The sequence below is a fragment of the Erithacus rubecula genome (genome assembly GCF_903797595.1).
Source record: "Erithacus rubecula genome assembly, chromosome: 26".
In the NCBI taxonomy this organism is placed as follows: domain Eukaryota; kingdom Metazoa; phylum Chordata; class Aves; order Passeriformes; family Muscicapidae; genus Erithacus; species Erithacus rubecula.
Genome location: NC_136678.1, coordinates 100,850 through 118,311, shown reverse-complemented (window position 1 = coordinate 118,311; position 17,462 = coordinate 100,850). Strand labels below are relative to the sequence as shown.

The 17,462-nt window shown below is 59.6% G+C and overlaps 2 protein-coding genes across 3 annotated transcripts; both read left to right on the top strand.

Moving 5' to 3' along the window:
* Positions 1–321: 321 nt before the first annotated feature.
* On the top strand, positions 322–2,170 carry TMEM167B (transmembrane protein 167B; the record flags this gene model as incomplete). The annotated part of the gene is given in 5 exon segments (XM_079327495.1): positions 322–403; positions 917–920; positions 922–957; positions 959–1,047; positions 1,379–2,170. Coding segments are annotated over 5 exon segments (321 nt in total). The 3' UTR covers positions 1,489–2,170.
* A 2,367-nt stretch (positions 2,171–4,537) lies between these two features.
* On the top strand, positions 4,538–17,184 carry ELAPOR1 (endosome-lysosome associated apoptosis and autophagy regulator 1). Of its 2 annotated transcripts, none has more exons than XM_079327034.1 (22): positions 4,538–4,708; positions 6,717–6,837; positions 7,926–8,119; positions 9,231–9,303; positions 9,905–9,985; positions 10,233–10,338; positions 10,416–10,565; positions 10,919–11,007; positions 11,083–11,260; positions 11,829–11,957; positions 12,040–12,130; positions 12,222–12,327; positions 12,403–12,540; positions 12,643–12,897; positions 13,509–13,682; positions 14,303–14,468; positions 15,233–15,329; positions 15,406–15,507; positions 16,054–16,180; positions 16,249–16,427; positions 16,512–16,677; positions 16,847–17,184. In XM_079327034.1, the coding sequence occupies exons 2-22, from the start codon at positions 6,730–6,732 to the stop codon at positions 16,907–16,909; spliced, it is 2,772 nt and encodes a 923-aa protein (XP_079183160.1). In that variant the 5' UTR covers positions 4,538–4,708; positions 6,717–6,729; the 3' UTR covers positions 16,910–17,184. The 2 variants fall into 2 exon arrangements, with proteins under 2 accessions (XP_079183160.1, XP_079183159.1); XM_079327033.1 differs by having other exon boundaries at positions 9,231–9,378.
* Positions 17,185–17,462: the final 278 nt, after the last annotated feature.

Sequence of the window (17,462 nt, the reverse complement as noted above, 5' to 3'; positions counted from 1 at the left end):
GGGTTACTGGAGACGACTGGGAGGGGTTACTGGAATACTGATGAGGTCATCGAGGTGTCAGATGGGGACTTGTCACACACTGAGTGCACAGGCAGCTCCTGGGGGGAGCGGGCGTTAGTAGCGCCCGGTTCACTGGTGCTACTGGGCGGGCACTGGGCGACGCCGGGGCTACTCACGCACCTCCTCCATTAGGCGCATCGATTGAGGCCGCCTGCTCCTCAGGATCCTTGTCGGGCGGGTCGGCGCTCGGCTGCCGCGCCTGTCACCGCCTCCCGCTGTCCGCGTTGGCGCCGCGGAGGCCCGGGACGGTCCGGGGGCGCCATGACCAACGGTGGGAACGGGGGGCCTGGTGGTCAGGGGGTACCATGGGGGTCCTGGGGACAACCGGGGGCCGGCATAACCAGTGCTGGGAACGGGAGAACGAGCGGTTGTGGGCGGACGGGAAGGGTCCAGGGGGCCGCCGTGGCTGGTGGTAGAACTAGAGAATGGACGGACCGGGGAGTCCGGGCGGGTCCGGGGCCTTAAAGACCAACGAGGTGGGGGGGGTGAGGGGGGGGGGACCGGTGACTTTGGGTGGTTCCGAAGGCGGGGGTTCTGATGGGGCACTCTGGGGGAGCACTCGGGTACCGGCGGGCGGCGGGGGAGACGGAGCTGACATGGGGGAAGGTACTGGGAGGAGCTTTTGGGAGACGACTGGGAGAGTGTCCCTTTTGGGGCGGGATAATGGGAGTTGCGAGTGATTTCGGTGGGGATACTGGGAAAGTCTGTGTCCCTTTCAGGGGATCCTGGGAAATCTGCATCCCCTCATAGGGGTAGAGATAGGAGGTTCTTCACACGGAGGGTGGGGGCTCCCTTGGAATGGGGTTGGGCAGGGCCCGGAGTGATCCCGACCCTTCCCCGACCGATCTCTCCGCAGTTTACCTCGCTGGACGGGCTTCTAGTGTTTGGCTGCTACTGGTTGCACCTGTGCGTACCTGCGGAAGGTGCCCCGACTGCGCACCTGGCTCCTGTCCGAGCGCAGGGGGGTCTGGGGAGTCTGCCACAAGGGTGAGGGGCACTGGGGACACTGGGGTATGGCATGGGGTTGCTGGGAACACTTGTGATGGGGGGCACTTGGAACACTGGGGTACGTGATGAGGATGCTAGGATGGCTGGGGTCATGGCTGGGTGGATGCTGGGACAGGGACATTGAGTCTGGGATGCGGACACACAGATGTGGGATGGGGCTTTTGGGGTCTGGGATGGGGACACAGGGTTATTGGGAATGGAACAGTAGGGTTTGGATGGGAACATGGCATCTGGAATGGGCTCACGATTGGGATTCAGGATGGATCTGGGATGGGGACATGGGCCTCACCCCACCCTGTCCCACCTGCAGCTGCTGTGATTGGGACCCGCTTGCATGTGGCTGTGTCCGTGTCCTGTCTTCTCATGGCCTTCTACGTCCTTGTGGAAAATGACCACATGGGGAGGCTGCTGGTGGTGTGAGAGAGACCCTGGGACCAACTAGAGATCTTGTCACTGATTCCGAGACCCCAGTATGGACCAGAGACCCCAGTACTGATCCCAGTGTCCCAGTACCAACCACAGACCCTGAACCACCCCCAGTCCTGTCCCTGGCAGCAACCTGGATCCTGCCTGTGGCAACCCAGGGACCATCATGGCCCATCAGCCTGCATGAACCCACAGAGAACAACTGTGGGGCCAACAGGACATCTTTAGACTATTGGAAAAGGATTTCTCGTGAATTCTGTGGAGAAGTGGGGTGAAGGGACCCTCAGGACTGGGGACCCAGCTCTGCCTTGTGAGCCCCTTCTCTTGATGCTGAGCAGGATCCTAGTGGGACCATGGCAGGCTGTGAGGGCCAAGCAGGGCCCCTGCCATCCATGGGATCTTCCTATGCTCCTGGAGCGTGGGGGTCCTTCAGGGGGTCTCCTTCTGCAGTGGGGGGGTTGGTGACCCCCGTGGGTTGTAAATACTGGACCACCACGTACAAATAAAGTGGGGGTTCCTCTGTGGCAATGCTGGCATGGGAGTCCTATGGGGTTGCGGGACCATCCATTGGGGTTTTGGAGGGGTCCTGTGGTGTGGGTTGAGGGTTCCATTAGGTGTGTGTGAGGAAGTCCTTGGAGGCTCGCTCCTATGGGGCAGAGGGCTCCCATAGTTAGGGGGATCCTGGGGTGGGAGGATTTGTGCAAATAAGGTGGGAGGAGCAGCTGTGCGGTGAGGAATTGTTGAGTGGAGCCTCCTGGCCCAGTTTGGTCTAGCTGTCTGCAGCCGGCAGCGAGGCAGCCCCTGAGTGAGGCGCACGGCCCCGCCTGCGCGCACATCGCTGTCCGTGTGTGTGCCCGGAAACGTGGAGCAGGGCGGTCCTCCGGGCGGCGGGAGGCGCGCTGCAGCGCTGCGGCACCTTCCCGTCCTGCTCCGCGTGGCTATGGTATATAAGGGGCAGGACCGGAAGTGGCGGGTGCCTGTGGCGGTGGCTTTGTGTGTGCGCGGTTGTGCGCGCGTGTGTGAGTATGAGTGAGTGTGAGTGAGTGTGAGTCAGTCAGGTGTGTGTATGCGCCACCCTCTTTCCCCCTACACGTTGATCTTATTCGATCGGCCGGGCCCCGCCGGGCCGAGGTGAGAAGAAACCGCCGCGAAGCCCTCGGGCGCTGTGCGGCTGGGCCGGGCGGGATGAGTCGATCAGATAGGCGAGGCCACGGCCGATGAGCGCCCTGCGATTCTGACCCGCGCCCACGTCTGCAGCCCCCGGGGCCGGCAGCGACCCGGTCCTGACAGCGGCGGGGGACGAAACGCCCCGGCTTCATTGCGGCCCAGCCAGCGCCGGGCCACGTGGGGAGGCGGCAAGTGGCCCTGCACCAAGCTCTGTGCGGGCTTTGCAGGGGTCTGTGCCAGCCTTGCTGGGCCCTGCACGCACCGTGCCATGCTGGGAGTCATTCACCGGGGCCTGCCGTTGTGTGGGGCACAAAGGCTAAGCACAGGACTGTGTTGTTACCGTGCTATGAGTGTGAGCTGCGCACGGAGCCTGCTAACCCTGCGGACTCTCGTGAGACCTATGAGTCCATACAACACTGATACTGCAGACGCTGTGAGGCATGGCCACTCCATGCCACTGTCTCCAGGCTGTGGCATAGTAGGCATTGGGTTGTCCCCATGCTGCCATGGGGAGAGGCATGATCCCTTTCTGTGGCTGTGTCCCTGAGTGTCCATGGTACTTGCTGACATTCCTGTGGCCACCACAGATGGACAAATGTCACCTGTGTCTCCCAACTCACTGGTTGACCCTGTGTCACCAGAGTTGGGACCTCTGTGTTGCCTTAGCAGCTCTGTCCCCCATGTCCTCTTGTGACTGTGGCCTCCATATGCCCACATTCCCCGTGTCCCTGTGTCACCATATCAACTGTGCTCTCCATGTCCTTTGTTTTCCCATACTGCCTATATCCTTCACGTCCCCCTACATCCCCCAACTCCCTGTGTTTCCCCTGTGCTGCCTGTGTACCAGTGTCCCTCTGTAGCCCCATATCAGCTGTGTTCCTGTGTCCCTCCATCCGTCATGTGCCAAAATCCTGTGTATTCCATGTTCTTCTATATTCCCCTTGTCCTGTGTCCTCAATCCTCCTGTGTCCCTGTACCAGCTCTCTACCCAGTGTCCCTGATGTTCCTGTGTTCTCTGTGTTCCTATATCCCCTGTACCCCCTATGTCTCTTGTGTTCCCCCATGTCCAGAATATGCAGCCACATGTGTCCCCTGTTCTGTCCCCAGTGCAGTGGAGCTGGCCCAGCTCCGTGAGGACAGCCTAGGAGGCACACGAGTGGGACACAATCCCCGGGGCGGTGAAGGTGGCTCCGGGGGGCTCATGACCCTCCCTCGTCAAGTCCCGGTCCACCCCCATCCCCGGAAGGGCAGAAGAAGGGGCTGTTCCGGGAGGCGGGGTTGTGATGCCCCGAGACGGTCCCGATGCTCTTCCTGGAATAACAGTCCCAATTCCGTTCCCAGGGAAAAGATGCCGATGCCGTTCCCGGTGGTGCATTCCGGGGATTACGTTCCCAGTCCAGTTCCCACTACCAAGGATGATGGCTTCCCGGTGCCGTTCTCATGGGCAACACTCAGTGTCCATACCCGGCGCCAATCTCGGGATACCATTCCCGAGTCCCGTTCCCGGTTGCATTCCCGGGCATAATTTTGGGCGTGCCGTTCCTGGGAGTTCGATTCCCATATCTCTATTCCCGAGACCGAAGCGCATTGTGCCATTCCCATTCTCGATGCCGATTCCCGATGCCGTTCTCAAGGGAAGCGTTCCCGGAGGCAATGCTGGCTGCCGTTCCAGGGGGTCTGTTCGTGATCCGTTGCCCATTCCTGCTCCCTGGGGTGATGCTCCGTGTCGTTCCCAAGGGTTCTGTTCCCGGTGCCCGTTCTCGGGTGATGTGCAGTGTCTCTCCCGGTGCCTATTTCCGTTGCGGGGGGCGATGCCGGGTGCTGTTCCCGGGGGCGGGGGCAGGTGGCGGCAGGTGCGCGGAGGCCGGGCCGTTGGCGGGGGCGGGGCCGCGGCGCCGGTGCTCGCACCGGCCGAGCTGCCGCCGTTGCCGCCGCCGTTGCCGCCGCCATGGCCGGTACCGGAGCCCAGTGGATGCCGCTGGCGCTGTGTCTGGTTGTCACCGTATCGCCGGGACTCACCGGGGAGCAGCTACACGTCTGCAAGGAGGTACCGACACTGGGAATGGCGTGGGCGGGGGAGCGCAACCGGTAATACACCGCTACCACCATACGACCACCCCCCAAATTTCCCGTACTCAGCGATGAAACGGAGTCCCGGAGTGCGTGGTGTCTGCTCCCTATGGGATGGGGAAGGACAGATTGGGGTCGGGGGGTCCCGGTGGCACCGGGGGTGGGGCATCTCCTATAGCAGGAGGGACTGACCGACTTCCTGGGGGCCCGGGAGGGCGCTTTGCTTCCAAGGGCTCGGCCAGCCCCGAGGGTCTCCTTGGGGACCCCAGCTGGCGTGGCCTCATCATCATCCCCAAGTCCCTACCCAATAGACACATTGGGGTCTCCCCAAACCCTCCCTGAGTGCTGCTGGGGGGGTGGGGCGTGTGACAAGGAGTGGGGGGCACAGTCACAATAGCCACGGGCCTTTCCCAGCCCAGCACACGGTGGCCAAAGTATCCTGTAAAGGAAAACTGACGCTCACCAGGATCTGTCCACTTTGGGTACAGTGAGTGAACCCCCAAATACTTTCCTTGGGTTGTCTGTCTTGTCCCCCAATTTATTCCCCCCTCCTCAGAGCTCCAGCTGCTTTAATCTGGGACAGGATTTTTTTTTTTTTTTTTTTTTTTTTTTTTTTTTTTTTTTTTTTTTTTTGGTGATCCAATTATTTTTGTCCGTGTTCCATGATCCGAAGCTGGAAACAATAGACTGGGGCTGGCATCTGCCCCAGGAGTGATCAGTCCCCCTGAAGGATTGTCCCCTGTCCTTCATTAAAGACAGACAGCCCTTTTTCCTCCCCTGGCCAAGGCAGAGTGAAAGTGGCAGTTTGGGATGCCCTCCACCCCGAGAGGCACCCTAGGGCTGAATTAGGTCAATTTATGTGGATTTAATAAAAACCTGGAAAAGGTTAGGAAGAGAGAAAAAATACCCTCTCCCCAAAGGAATCTCTCGGGACTGAGAACAATGTAGTAGTTTCAGGGCTGCAGAAAGTTGGGGTGACCTTCTGGGTACCCCTAGGGTGGTGGGAACCTTCCTCTGTGTCTCCATGCCAGGGAGGACTCCATGTTGCCTGTACATGGGCAGGGGTTGCTGCAGTCATCTCTCTTCACTTTTTCTTCACCCCACTTTTACCTCTCCAATCTGTCTTTCCTCCCCACATCCCCCCATAACCCTCTCCCCCACCTCCCTCATCTTTGCTGCGTTCCAACTGACAGGAACATCAAAGCAGTTGTTTTCCTCATCAACCTGACACACTCCAGCAGCCACTGGGAGCATGAAGACCCAGCACTGCTCTGAAAACCCCAGAGCTGCTGTGAGGGGGTGGGGAGGTCCCCCTGTACCTAAACCCCAACACCACCACAGATGTGGCCTTCACTCTGCCCACGCCATCTGTCCCTGGTGTCACCTCGTCAGCCTTAAGCCAGTCCCAGCTTGGCACAGCTGGCAGAATGGAGGGTCACGGTGCCCCTGCTCTCCCCAGCATTTCCCAGTTCCTCCTAGTCCCCCCTGCTCTCTCCCCTATGCCTGGGATGCTCTCTGGCTGTATCTGGGGTTGTGCCACAGCTGAGCTGTGCCACTTTGATGAGCAAAGTGTATCACAGCCATCCAAAGGCACATTGAGGGCATGACAGTGCCATGTGCTCCAGGAACACGGTGGAGGCACAGGGGTTCACTCCACGCCAGAGAGGAAGTGCAGGACTGTTGCTGCTCTGAGGTTCCTGGGCACCCCAGCCAGATCATACCCTCACCCACAGCACCCCCATTTCTCAGCATCCTCCCACACTGACTCCTCCTCACCCCAGTATCCCCCGCACCCTGAGCACCAACCCAAGCCTCTCTCACCAGGCCCTGGCACTGCAGGACATTGCCACACCTTAACTCAAAACTGTCCCTGGGCACAGCTAGGCCCAGGGAGCAACCCCTCTCAGGGAGCACAGGATGTGGGGGGCAGCCCGGGAGGTCTCAGGGTGTAACTGTCCCCCATGCACCCTTTCTGTCTCCCACAGTCTGAGTACCACTATGAGTACACAGCATGTGACAGCTCAGGCTCACGCTGGAGGGTGGCTGTACCACACACACCTGGACTCTGCACTGGCCTGCCTGACCCTGTCAGAGGCACTGAGTGCTGTGATTTTCTGACCAGGAATGGGATGGGGTCAGCTTGAGGGGTGGGAATGGCAGGGATGGGAAATTAGGGTGAGGGGAAGGAGAGAGTAGGGGAGACAGCACAGCCATTGTTGGCTCCAGTGGAGGCAGTAACAGGAGGGATGGAATGGTATCAGTGGGATGGGAATCCCTCCGGGATGGGATGGCAGAAGAACTACAAACACTGGGATGGGATGGAATAGACACAGACTGCCTGGGATGGGATGAGAGGGATGAAAATCACATACCATACCAGAATACTGTGGGATGAGAATCACGTACACAGGCACTGGGATGGGATGAGAGGGATGGGAACCACACACACACAGGTAATGGGATGGGATCAGGTGGATTAGAATCACTGCACACGTGGATTGGATGGGATGGGATGGGAGGGAAATCACACATACCATCATGGAATGGGATGACAGGGATGGGAATCACACACACACTGGGAAGGAAATCCCCTCATTCTACACAGGTATCAGGACAGGATGAGAATCCCCCTCACACACTCACTCAGCAGGATGGGATGAGAAAGATGGAAATGCCACACACATACTGGGATAGGATGGGATGAGAAGCCCACACACACAGGCACTAGGATGGGATAAGAGGGATGGAAATCATACACATGCATGAGGATGGGATGGGAATCAAACATAGTCACCAAAATGGAATGAGAGCCATGGAAATCCCACCACACACACTGGATGGAAATCTCCCCATTACACACATGCACCAGGATGGGATGATCAAGACAAGAATCCCCCTCACACAAACTCACTCACCAGGATGAGATGAGCAGGATGGGAATCCCAAACCTTGGACGTGCCCTGGCTCCATGGCAGAGGATTACATCCTGCCTGGATTGGGCAGAGCTGGGCGTCAGGTACCAAAAACTCATGGATGGGGCAGGTTGTCTTTGGGGGATGGTCAGAATAGGGATCCCAGCACCTCCACCACCTGGGAGCACTTGGAAATGCAGAACTGAGGGTGATGAGGCTGTAGCAGCAGCAGGGGATCGAGAGGTAACCCACCATGCCCTGTGCCCCTGTCTCCATTGGCAGCATTCTCCTGCAAGGCGGGTGGAGTTCCTGGAGATGCAGACACAGATGTGTCGGCCCTGTGCTGCGGGCACTTACTCACTGGGCACTGGTGTACGCTTCGATGAGTGGGACGAGGTGCCCCATGGCTTCGCCAATGTGGCCACCAACCTGGAGGTGGATGAGAGCTTTGGCGATGTGGCAGAGAACTGCACAGCGTGAGTCACTGGGTCACTGACTGTGATGCCAGCAGATGGGCACCTGGCATGTCAGGACTGGATGTGGGCACAGTGAGCAGGATAGGTGTGACACCTCTGTGTCACCCTGTGCATCCATAGCACCCGGCTGCCCCGACACCCCTTCTGTCATCCTGGCCTGGGAGGTGACACCAGCAGGCCATTACAAGGGCACCCTGGTCACAGCAAGGGAACATACCCCCAGAAGTGGCAGGACCCCAACCCCATGGTATGCCCACATCAGCATTCCTCAGAGATGGAGGTCCCCACAGCACCTATGGGGGTCTCTACAGCATCCATAGGAGTCTCCACACCCCTGTGCCATCAGCCAGTGCCTTTACTTACCACCACAGCCCTCTGATCCTCACTGGCAACCTCTGAGCTCTTTTGGTTGTGCTGACAGACACCAGACCCTCCCAGTTGTTCCACAGCCATTAAACCTCACACCAGCTGGTTGTACCAGCAGCCAGCAAAACCTCTTACTTGTACCACAGCCATCAAGGCTTCTCAGTTGCACCAGTAGCTGCCAAGTCTTCCCAGCTGTACCAGCAACCATGAAACCATCCCAGATATACTGACAGCCACCAAACCCTCCTGGTTGTACTACACCACTGAGCTCTCCCATTTGTACCAGCAGCCACCAAACCCTTCTCATTATGCCAACGACCACCAAACTATCCCAGATGTACTGGCAGCTTCTGAACCCTCCTGATTGTACCAATAACCATGAAACCCTCACAGCTGTACCAACAACCACCAAACCCTCAGTTTACTGGCACCACTACACTGCACCATTGATGGCCCTCTCAGCCATTCCCTACTCCCAGCAGCATGTTGCTAATCTAGCCACCTTCCCAGAACAGGGAACCCCCACTCTCTTCTTGCAGTCCACATAGCTCTCAGCAGGCCAGGGGATTCTCCCCAGGGACATGTGTCTAGCCACCACACCTTGCCATGTCGCCAAGTCCCTGTGCCCCACATTTCCCCTTCCTGCTTCCTGAGGACCCTCCCAACTGTCCCTACAATCCCAATCCTGCCCACTGCGGGGTTGAGAGTGATGACAGGATCCCTGGGGCCATGTCATTTGCCCCAGGTCAACGTGGGTGCCACTGGGGGACTACGTAGCCTCCAACACGGATGAGTGCACAGCCACCCTCATGTATGCTGTGAGCCTCAAGCAGTCGGGGACTGTGACCTTCGAGTACATCTACCCTGACAGCAGCATCGTCTTTGAATTCTTTGTGGGTGACTGGGACAGGGGTGGACGGGGCATGGAAGGTCATTGAGGGCATGGGATTAATCTCTTGGGACATGGAGGGCTCCACTGGGATAAGGGAGGGGGTCCTAGTTGACATGAAGGGGTCCCTAGGTACATGAGAAAGGTCCCTTGTGACCTGAGTGGGTCCCTGTGATTCCTCAGGGGTCCCTGGGAACATTATATTTGTCCTTAGAGACATGGGAAGAGTTCCTGGTGCCATGGCAAGGGTCCCTGGGGACATGGGAGGAGTCCCTGAGGGGATCTCTGGTGATGGGACAGGAGTGTCTGGGGACATGGGGAAGGGGACCCTGAGTATATGGGAGGGGTCTCTGGGGACATGAGAGTGGACCCTGGTGACGTAAGGGGAGCCCTATGGAACATGGCAGTGGTTCGTGGAGACATAAGGAGGGGTCCCTAGGAATATACTAAGGTCCCTGGGAGCATGGGGCGTGTCTCTGGGGACATGGGGGATCCCTGTGAACATGGAGTCCCTGACACTCTCCCTGAAGGTGCAGAACGACCAGTGCCAGCCCACGATGGAGGAGTCCCGCTGGATGCGGACAACAGAGAAGGGCTGGGAATTCCACAGCGTGAGTGTTCGGTGGTAGATGACACCAGGGAGAGGTCCCTCGGTGTGTCCCGGCGTCTCTTGTCCCTCCCGTGGGATCAAGATGCTCCACGAAGCTGAGGAGAGGGAGATGGGTGGTGACAGACGGGGGTGCCACCCACCCCCCTCCACTGATGCCAGCTCCCTCCTTGGCAGTGGGATCCCCCACCCATAGAGCCAAACCCATCCCTGTCAGTGGATTACTCAATCCCGTGGCATCCTTCTGCTAGGTGGAGCTGAGCCGCGGGAACAACGTGCTGTACTGGCGGACCACCGCCTTCTCTGTCTGGTCCAAGGTGCCTAAACCGGTGCTGGTGAGGAACATCGGCATTACAGGTGCATGGGGGCAGGAAGGGGGGTCTCGGGGGTCGCGCACCTCCCCTCCCCGCTACTGAGTCTCCTCCCGCTCCCAGGGGTGGCCTTCACTTCCGAGTGCTTCCCCTGCAAGCCCGGCACCTTCGCCCCCGCCGCCGGCTCAACCGCCTGCCAGCCCTGTCCCGCCGACACCTTCTCCGGCAAAGGGGCCACCGCCTGCCAGCCCTGCGACCCTGATACCTACGCCGGTGAGAGGGGACACTTGGGGCTCTCCTCTCCCAGAGCTGTCCCTCTAGTGTGTGACCGTGGGAAAGGGAAGGATGATGTGGGAAGCAGGGGTGAGCGAACATCCCCGTAGGGGAGAGTGTTGAGGCTCCTCACAAACCTGACTCCTATGCTAGTGACGGGGGACACCCTTAGGGGTTCCTTTGTCTCCGCACTCTGCGCTGCAGGAGTGGCCTGGGGGAGGGAGAGATGATGTGGGGAGTAGGGAGCATCCACTACCCCTTGGCTGCGAGGGAAGACAAGGACACCTCGCATGGTAGGAACAGTGCTGGGGTCCCCGGCTGTGCTGGCTCACCCGCCGCGTCCCCCTCGGCAGAGCCCGGCTCGGGGTCCTGCAAACCACGCCCCCCCTGCACAGACAAGGATTTCTTCTATACCCACACGGCCTGCGACGCCGACGGGGAGGTAATGCGGGGGCACCCCGGGATGGTCCTCCTGTCCCTCGGCGTGCCCACCGGCTCACTCGCTCCCCCTGGGCAGACTCAGCTGATGTACAAGTGGGCAGAGCCCAAGATCTGCAGCGAGGAGCTGCCGCAGGCCACCCGGCTGCCACCCTCGGGGATCAAGACCCGGTGCCCCCCCTGCAACCCTGGCTTCGCCAAAGGCAACGGCAGCACCTGCCAGCCCTGTCCCTATGGCTCCTATTCCAACGGCTCCGGTAAGGCGGCCCCGTCGTTGTTTCCAGAGTGTGACTGGGGCAGCCTGAGCTGTCGGGGGGAAGGTGGGTGCCACTCTAGTGCAGGGTTGTCCCCTCCTGTCCCCATGGCTCCAATAAGGATACCCTCATCACCGTCCCTAGGGAGTAACTGGGGTCCGTGGGACTGCGAGGGGGAGGTGTATACTGTTGTCTCATCCTGTCCCTGTCATTGTTCCTAAGTGGTGACCATGGCACCCCAAACTGACAGAAAGTTGGTACCACCGTGGTGCAGGGCTGTCTGTCCCTATGTATCCAGTAAGAACATCCCAGTTATTGTCTTCACGAAGTAACTGGGATCCCTGAGCTGCCAGGGCAAGGTGAGTGCCACAGTACAGAGCTGTCCTCTCCTGTCTCCATCATTGTCCCCAAGAGCTGGTTACCAGAGCTGCAGAGAGAGTAGTGCCCTGTAGTGCAGGGCTGTCCCCTCTTGTCCCCATCACTGGCCTCAAGGGGTAAACAGGGCACCCCAAGCTAACAGATGGGGAGGTGAGTGCCACCCCTGTGCAGGACTGTTGCCTCCTGTCCCCAGCCTGCCTCAGCTGCCCAGAGGGCACTGAGCCAGCACTGGGCTTCGAGTACAAGTGGTGGAACGTGCTGCCCCCCAACATGGAGACCACCGTGCTCAGTGGCATCAACTTCGAGTACAAGGGCATTGCAGGTAGTGGCAGAGGGCTGTCCCTTCCCTGTCCCCTGTCGGGGGACTGCCAGGAACCCCTCTGAGTGTCACTGCATCCCTGCAGGCTGGGAGGTAGCTGGGGACTACATTTACACGGCAGCTGGAGCCTCTGACAGTGATTTCATGATCCTCACACTGGTGGTCCCTGGCTTCAGGTGAGGTGGGAACCACCACAAGGGTGTCCCCAGGGAGCAGGGGGGATGCAGCCATGGGACAGAGCTAGCAGTGTCCCCATGCTGTTCCTAGCCCTCTAAGCCCAGTGCTGGAGGACACAGAGAGCAGAGAGGTGGGCAGGATCACCTTTGTTTTCGAGACACTGTGCAGCGTTGGCTGTGAATTCTACTTTATGGTGGTGAGTGGGGAGACACAGCAGTTTGGGAGGGACACAGTGAATTTGGGTGGTGCCACCATCCCCCTGTCCCCATAGGGTGTCAACTCACGCACCAACACTCCCGTGGAGACATGGACAGGCTCCACAGGGAAACAATCCTACACCTACCTGGTAGAGAAGAACGCAACCATGAGCTTCACCTGGGCCTTCCAGCGCACCCCCTACCACGAGGCGGTGAGGGACAGGGGGCCGTGTTTTGGGAGGACTGGAGAGCCCCCACTTTGGGGGTTCCAGTGGGGGGCAGGGGGCAGATGGTGATAGTGCTCTTGGTGCCAGGGCCGGCGGTTCACCAGTGATGTGGCCAAGCTGTACAGCATCAACGTCACCAATGTGCAGGGGGGGGTGGCCTCCTTCTGCCGCCGCTGTGCCCCCCAGCCCACTGGATCCTGTGCCCCATGTTCCCCTGGCAGTGCTGTGGACCCTAGCTTGGGCACCTGCCAGCCCTGCCCACCTGGCACCTACCTGCAGGGTCACCCCTCCGATGGGACACCCACTTGCCACCCCTGTGGCCCTGGCACATGCAGCAACCAGGTAACTCGGGGTGGCAGGGAATCCAAGTGTCCCTAAGTGTCCCCATGGGTGATCCAAGGGTCCCAGAGGAGTGACATCAACCTCCCTCACACCCAGAATGTCCCAGATGGTGGCACTGGCTAGCACCAGGAGGGTGACACCATCACGGGTGGGTGATACCAGCTCCCCGAGTCATCCTGGGTGCATGACTCTGTGTCCCCACAGAGGTGACACCAGGCCCTTACAACAATTTTGGGTGGGTGACAGGATGGGTGGCAGCGTGGGTGACAGTGTCCTGACCCTGGGTGGGTGATGCCTGCCCTCCTTGGCCATTTGGGAGGTGACACCAGCCCTGTGGCCATCTTGGGTGGGTGACAAGGTGGATGATAGTGTCTAATCCTGGGTGGGTAATGCCAGTGCCCCACCTGTCCCCAGTGAGATAACACCATTTCCTCCCAGCCACCCCAGATGGGTGACAGTATCTGACACTGGTGCATGGCAGTGGGTGACCCTGGTGGGTGCCACCATGGCCCTGCTATCTTTGAGGGGTGGTGCCAGCTCTCCACAGTCCCTACAAGGGTGTCCCCAGTGGGTGGCATGGCCATCCCTGAGTTCCCTGTCCCTGTTGCCAGCTGCGAACGCTATGCTACAACAACTGCAGCCTGGCACTGGCACTGCCAGGCCGGATGCTGCACTTTGAGTTCCCGTCACTGGGCATGGGTGCCGGGGTGGGCACCGGACCCAGCTTCACCCCCAAGGGGCTGCCCTACAGCCACCACTTCCGCCTTAGCCTCTGCGGGCACCAGGTGAGACCTGTGTGGGCAAACACACGTACACACATGGGAACACACCCAGGGGGTGGGCACAGGCACAAAAGTGCAAACATGGGCACGTGGGTGGGCACTCAGGAGAGTGGGCACATGTGGGCAGAAGACCATGGAAACATGTATGCGGACACTTATGGGAACACACCTGCACTCATGGGTGGGTAGTCAGGGGTACATAACTGCAAACACGAGCATGCATGGGGATGTGTCCACTCACAGGCACATGAGTACAAACATGGGCACACACCTGGGCATGTGGATGGGACAGGAGCATGTAGGTGGGTAGACACGGGCACACGTACATATGAGCTTGTAGTCATGCAAAAACAAGGACATGTATACAAACACACATTCACACACACAGTGTGCAAATACAAGTGTACATGCAGTCATACCTGCACACATACACGCACACACTTGTGCAGTCACATGTCACACACACGCATCTGCACAGTTGTGCAGTCACATGTGAACACTCATGCAAACACGTGGATGTTTGTGCAGCCACACCTGTACACCTACAGCCTTGCACACACAAATGCCAGTCCCTTGTACACACATTCCCAATTCACACACGTGTGTGATGTGTATCCCTCCAGGGCAAGAAGATGGCCTCATGCGCTGACAATGTGACGGCAGGTCGGGGGGGCCCTGCCCGCGTGGTCACCTCTTATGTGTGCCAGGCCATTCTGGTGCCCCCTGACGTCACTGGTGCCCGCGCAGCTGTGTCTTCTCAGCCCATTAGCCTGGGTGACCACCTGCTGGGTGAGTGGGGGGTAGGAGGAGCGGGACACCCTGGGGCACTGGGACAGCCCAGGGTCACTGAGAAACATAGGCGAGACAGACACTGGAACACCTTGGTGGCATGGGCACACCAACCCTGGGACACCCCAGTGGGACTGGGACACATGTGGGACAGAGACTGGGGCACCCTTGTGGCAATGGGAGTGGTACACCTTGTTGAGACTGGGATGCCCTTGCAGAACAGGGACCAGGACATCCCAGTGGCACTGGAACACATGGGTGGAACAGAGAGTAGCCTACTCCAGTGGCTCTCAGTTTGTCCAGGCTCACCAGGCCTACTCCAGGACTCAGACACCCTAGTGGGACTGGGACATGCCAGTGGCACTGGGAGTGGGATACTCTGCTGGGATTGGGACACTCTGCTGGGACTGGGACACTGGCACTCTGGCACTATGATATATCAGCAGCACTGGGATACCTTGGTGGCCCAGGGACACCTCAATGGGACTGAAATGCACCCTGGTGGGACTGGGATATTACAGTGACACTATGTTTCAGACTGGGACATTGTCACTGGTATACCTCAGGGGGATTGGGATACACTGCAGAGGGAAACACTGGTGGGACTTGGGAGACACAGGTGGGACTGAGACACTGACACTGGGACACCCTGCTGGGATTGGGATATCCTGGTGGCACTGGGACGCCAGTACTGGGACACTCTGACACTAAGACACTGGGATGAGAACACTGGTGGGACTGGAGACTCTCCTCTCTCCCTGCAGGTGTCACCACCAGCTCTGTGCTGGACAGCATCGTGTCCCCCCCGGAGCTCTTCCCCCCCGGCCACCCTGACCTGCCTGACATCATCTTCTTCTTCAGGTGCAGGCAGGTGATAGGGGGATGACACCCACACAGTGCCCCCACTATTGTCCTGACTCCCCATGTCCCTTGGCAGGTCCAATGACATGACACAGCCCTGCAGTGGTGGTCGGGCCACCACCATCCGGCTGCGCTGTGACCCCCTGCACCTTGGCACTGGCACCTTGGCTGTCCCCAGGTGGGGAGAGGGCACTGGGGATCCCGAGGGGGTTTTTGCATGACCCAAGCATCTCCCGCTGTCAGGGTTGGGCACATCCCTGGGGTGCTTCACTTTGGAGACACCACTGTCAGTGTCCCTCACTCTGAGGTATCACCCTGGCTGTTCCCAGGTGGGTGGGATGGGACACTGGGGACACCAAGGGGGCTTAGGGGACTGTCAAAGTGATCCAAACATCTCCTGCTGCCATGGGTGGATGTGTCCCTGAGGTGCTTTGCTTTGGGGACGACATTGACATGGTGTCAGTGTCCCCTTAACCCTCACCCTGGCTGTCAGTGGCGCCCTGCGTGTTCTCAGGTTGACAGTGAAACAAAGGAGACCTCGGGAGAAGTTTGGGGAGCCCCCAGGTCTCCTGCTGTCATGGGTAGATAGTTCTTTGGGGTGCTCCCCTTTGGGAATAGCGTTGTCATGGTGTCCTGATCCTGAAGTGTCACCTTGGCTGTACTCTCCACTTTCGAGTGTCACCAGCACGTGAGCGCCTCCCCCCCACTTTTTGCCCCTCCCCAGCAAATGCCCCGAGGGCACCTGCGACGGTTGCACCTTCCATTTCCTGTGGGTGACGGCCGAGGGATGTCCCCGCTGCTCCAGCTCCCACCACCGCCCCATCGTCGGCGCCTGTATCGGCGGCGTTCAGGTACCGCCCCGTGCCCCGGGCTGGACTGCGGCTTCTGCGGCCCCTGAACCCCCTTTCCTCCCCACCAGAAAACCACCTATGTGTGGCGGGAGCCCCGACTGTGCCACGGCGGGGACGCCCTGCCGCCGCAGGTGATCCAGGCGTGCCGCAGCGTGGATTTTTGGCTAAAAGTGGGAATTTCCACTGGGACGTGCGTGGCCGTCTTGCTGGCAGCGCTCGCCGCTTATTTCTGGAAAAAGACTCAAAAGTGAGCAGGTGGTGGCGGGATTTGGGGACCGGGGGGTAGCTAGCACTCTCATGGCGGGGGTGATGGCACCGCCTGCATTCCCAGGTTGGAATACAAATATTCCAAGCTGGTGATGGACGCGGCGGCCCGGGAGAGCGACGCGACATCGCCCGACAGCTGCGCGATCATGGAGGGGGAAGACGCGGAGGACGAGCTGCTCTTTGCCACCGAAATGTCACTTTTTGGAAAACTTAAAGCCCTGACGGCCAAGGTGAGGGGTGGGGTGGGGGGATGGAAACAACCCTGGAGTAGCCACCGGACAAGCCATGGTGCCGGTGGGATTTGAGGATGGTCCGCCTCAATTCCCCAGTCCGAGAGGGGCTGCTTGCCTCAGTTTCCCCACCCCGGGGACTCCGGGCCTCAATTTCCCCACCCCACAGCGGATGCCGGATGGATTCGACTCGGTCCCGCTCAAGACCTCATCCAGCAGCACCAATCAGTAGCTGTAATAGGACGGGGGGCACCTTCACATCCCCCAGCCCTCTCAGGGGCTGTGAGAGGGTAGAGGGGCACCCACGGATACCCCGCCCCCGGGCAGCTGTGAAGGGAAGGGGGGTACTCACGGCCCATTCCCCGCCCCTCCCAGCGTGGCTTTAGGAACCCGCTTCGGACCGGAGCTTCGTTACGGCTTTTGTATGTGTATGCCCCGCCCGCCCCCCCCGCCCCATGCCCTCCAGCCCGAGCACCTAAAAATGCCAAATACAGGAGTGGGGTTTGTATAAGGGCTCCTTGTGTATGGGCAAACTGGGGCGGGGGGACACGCTTAGGGGCCGAGCGTGAGCACCCAAAATGGGTGGGGGGAGGGTGTGGGGTGTACGCAGGGTGTCACACGCGTGGGAGTGGGTGCCTAGGGGTGGGGTCGGGGTGCAGACGTGGAGGAGCAGTGGAACTTTGACCTCCGTCTGCACACCCCCTCATGAGAGAAGGATTATTGGGTGCCCCACATGGGTCGAAGCACCAGGACCCCTCCGGGACCCCCAAGGAGGGGACAGTGGA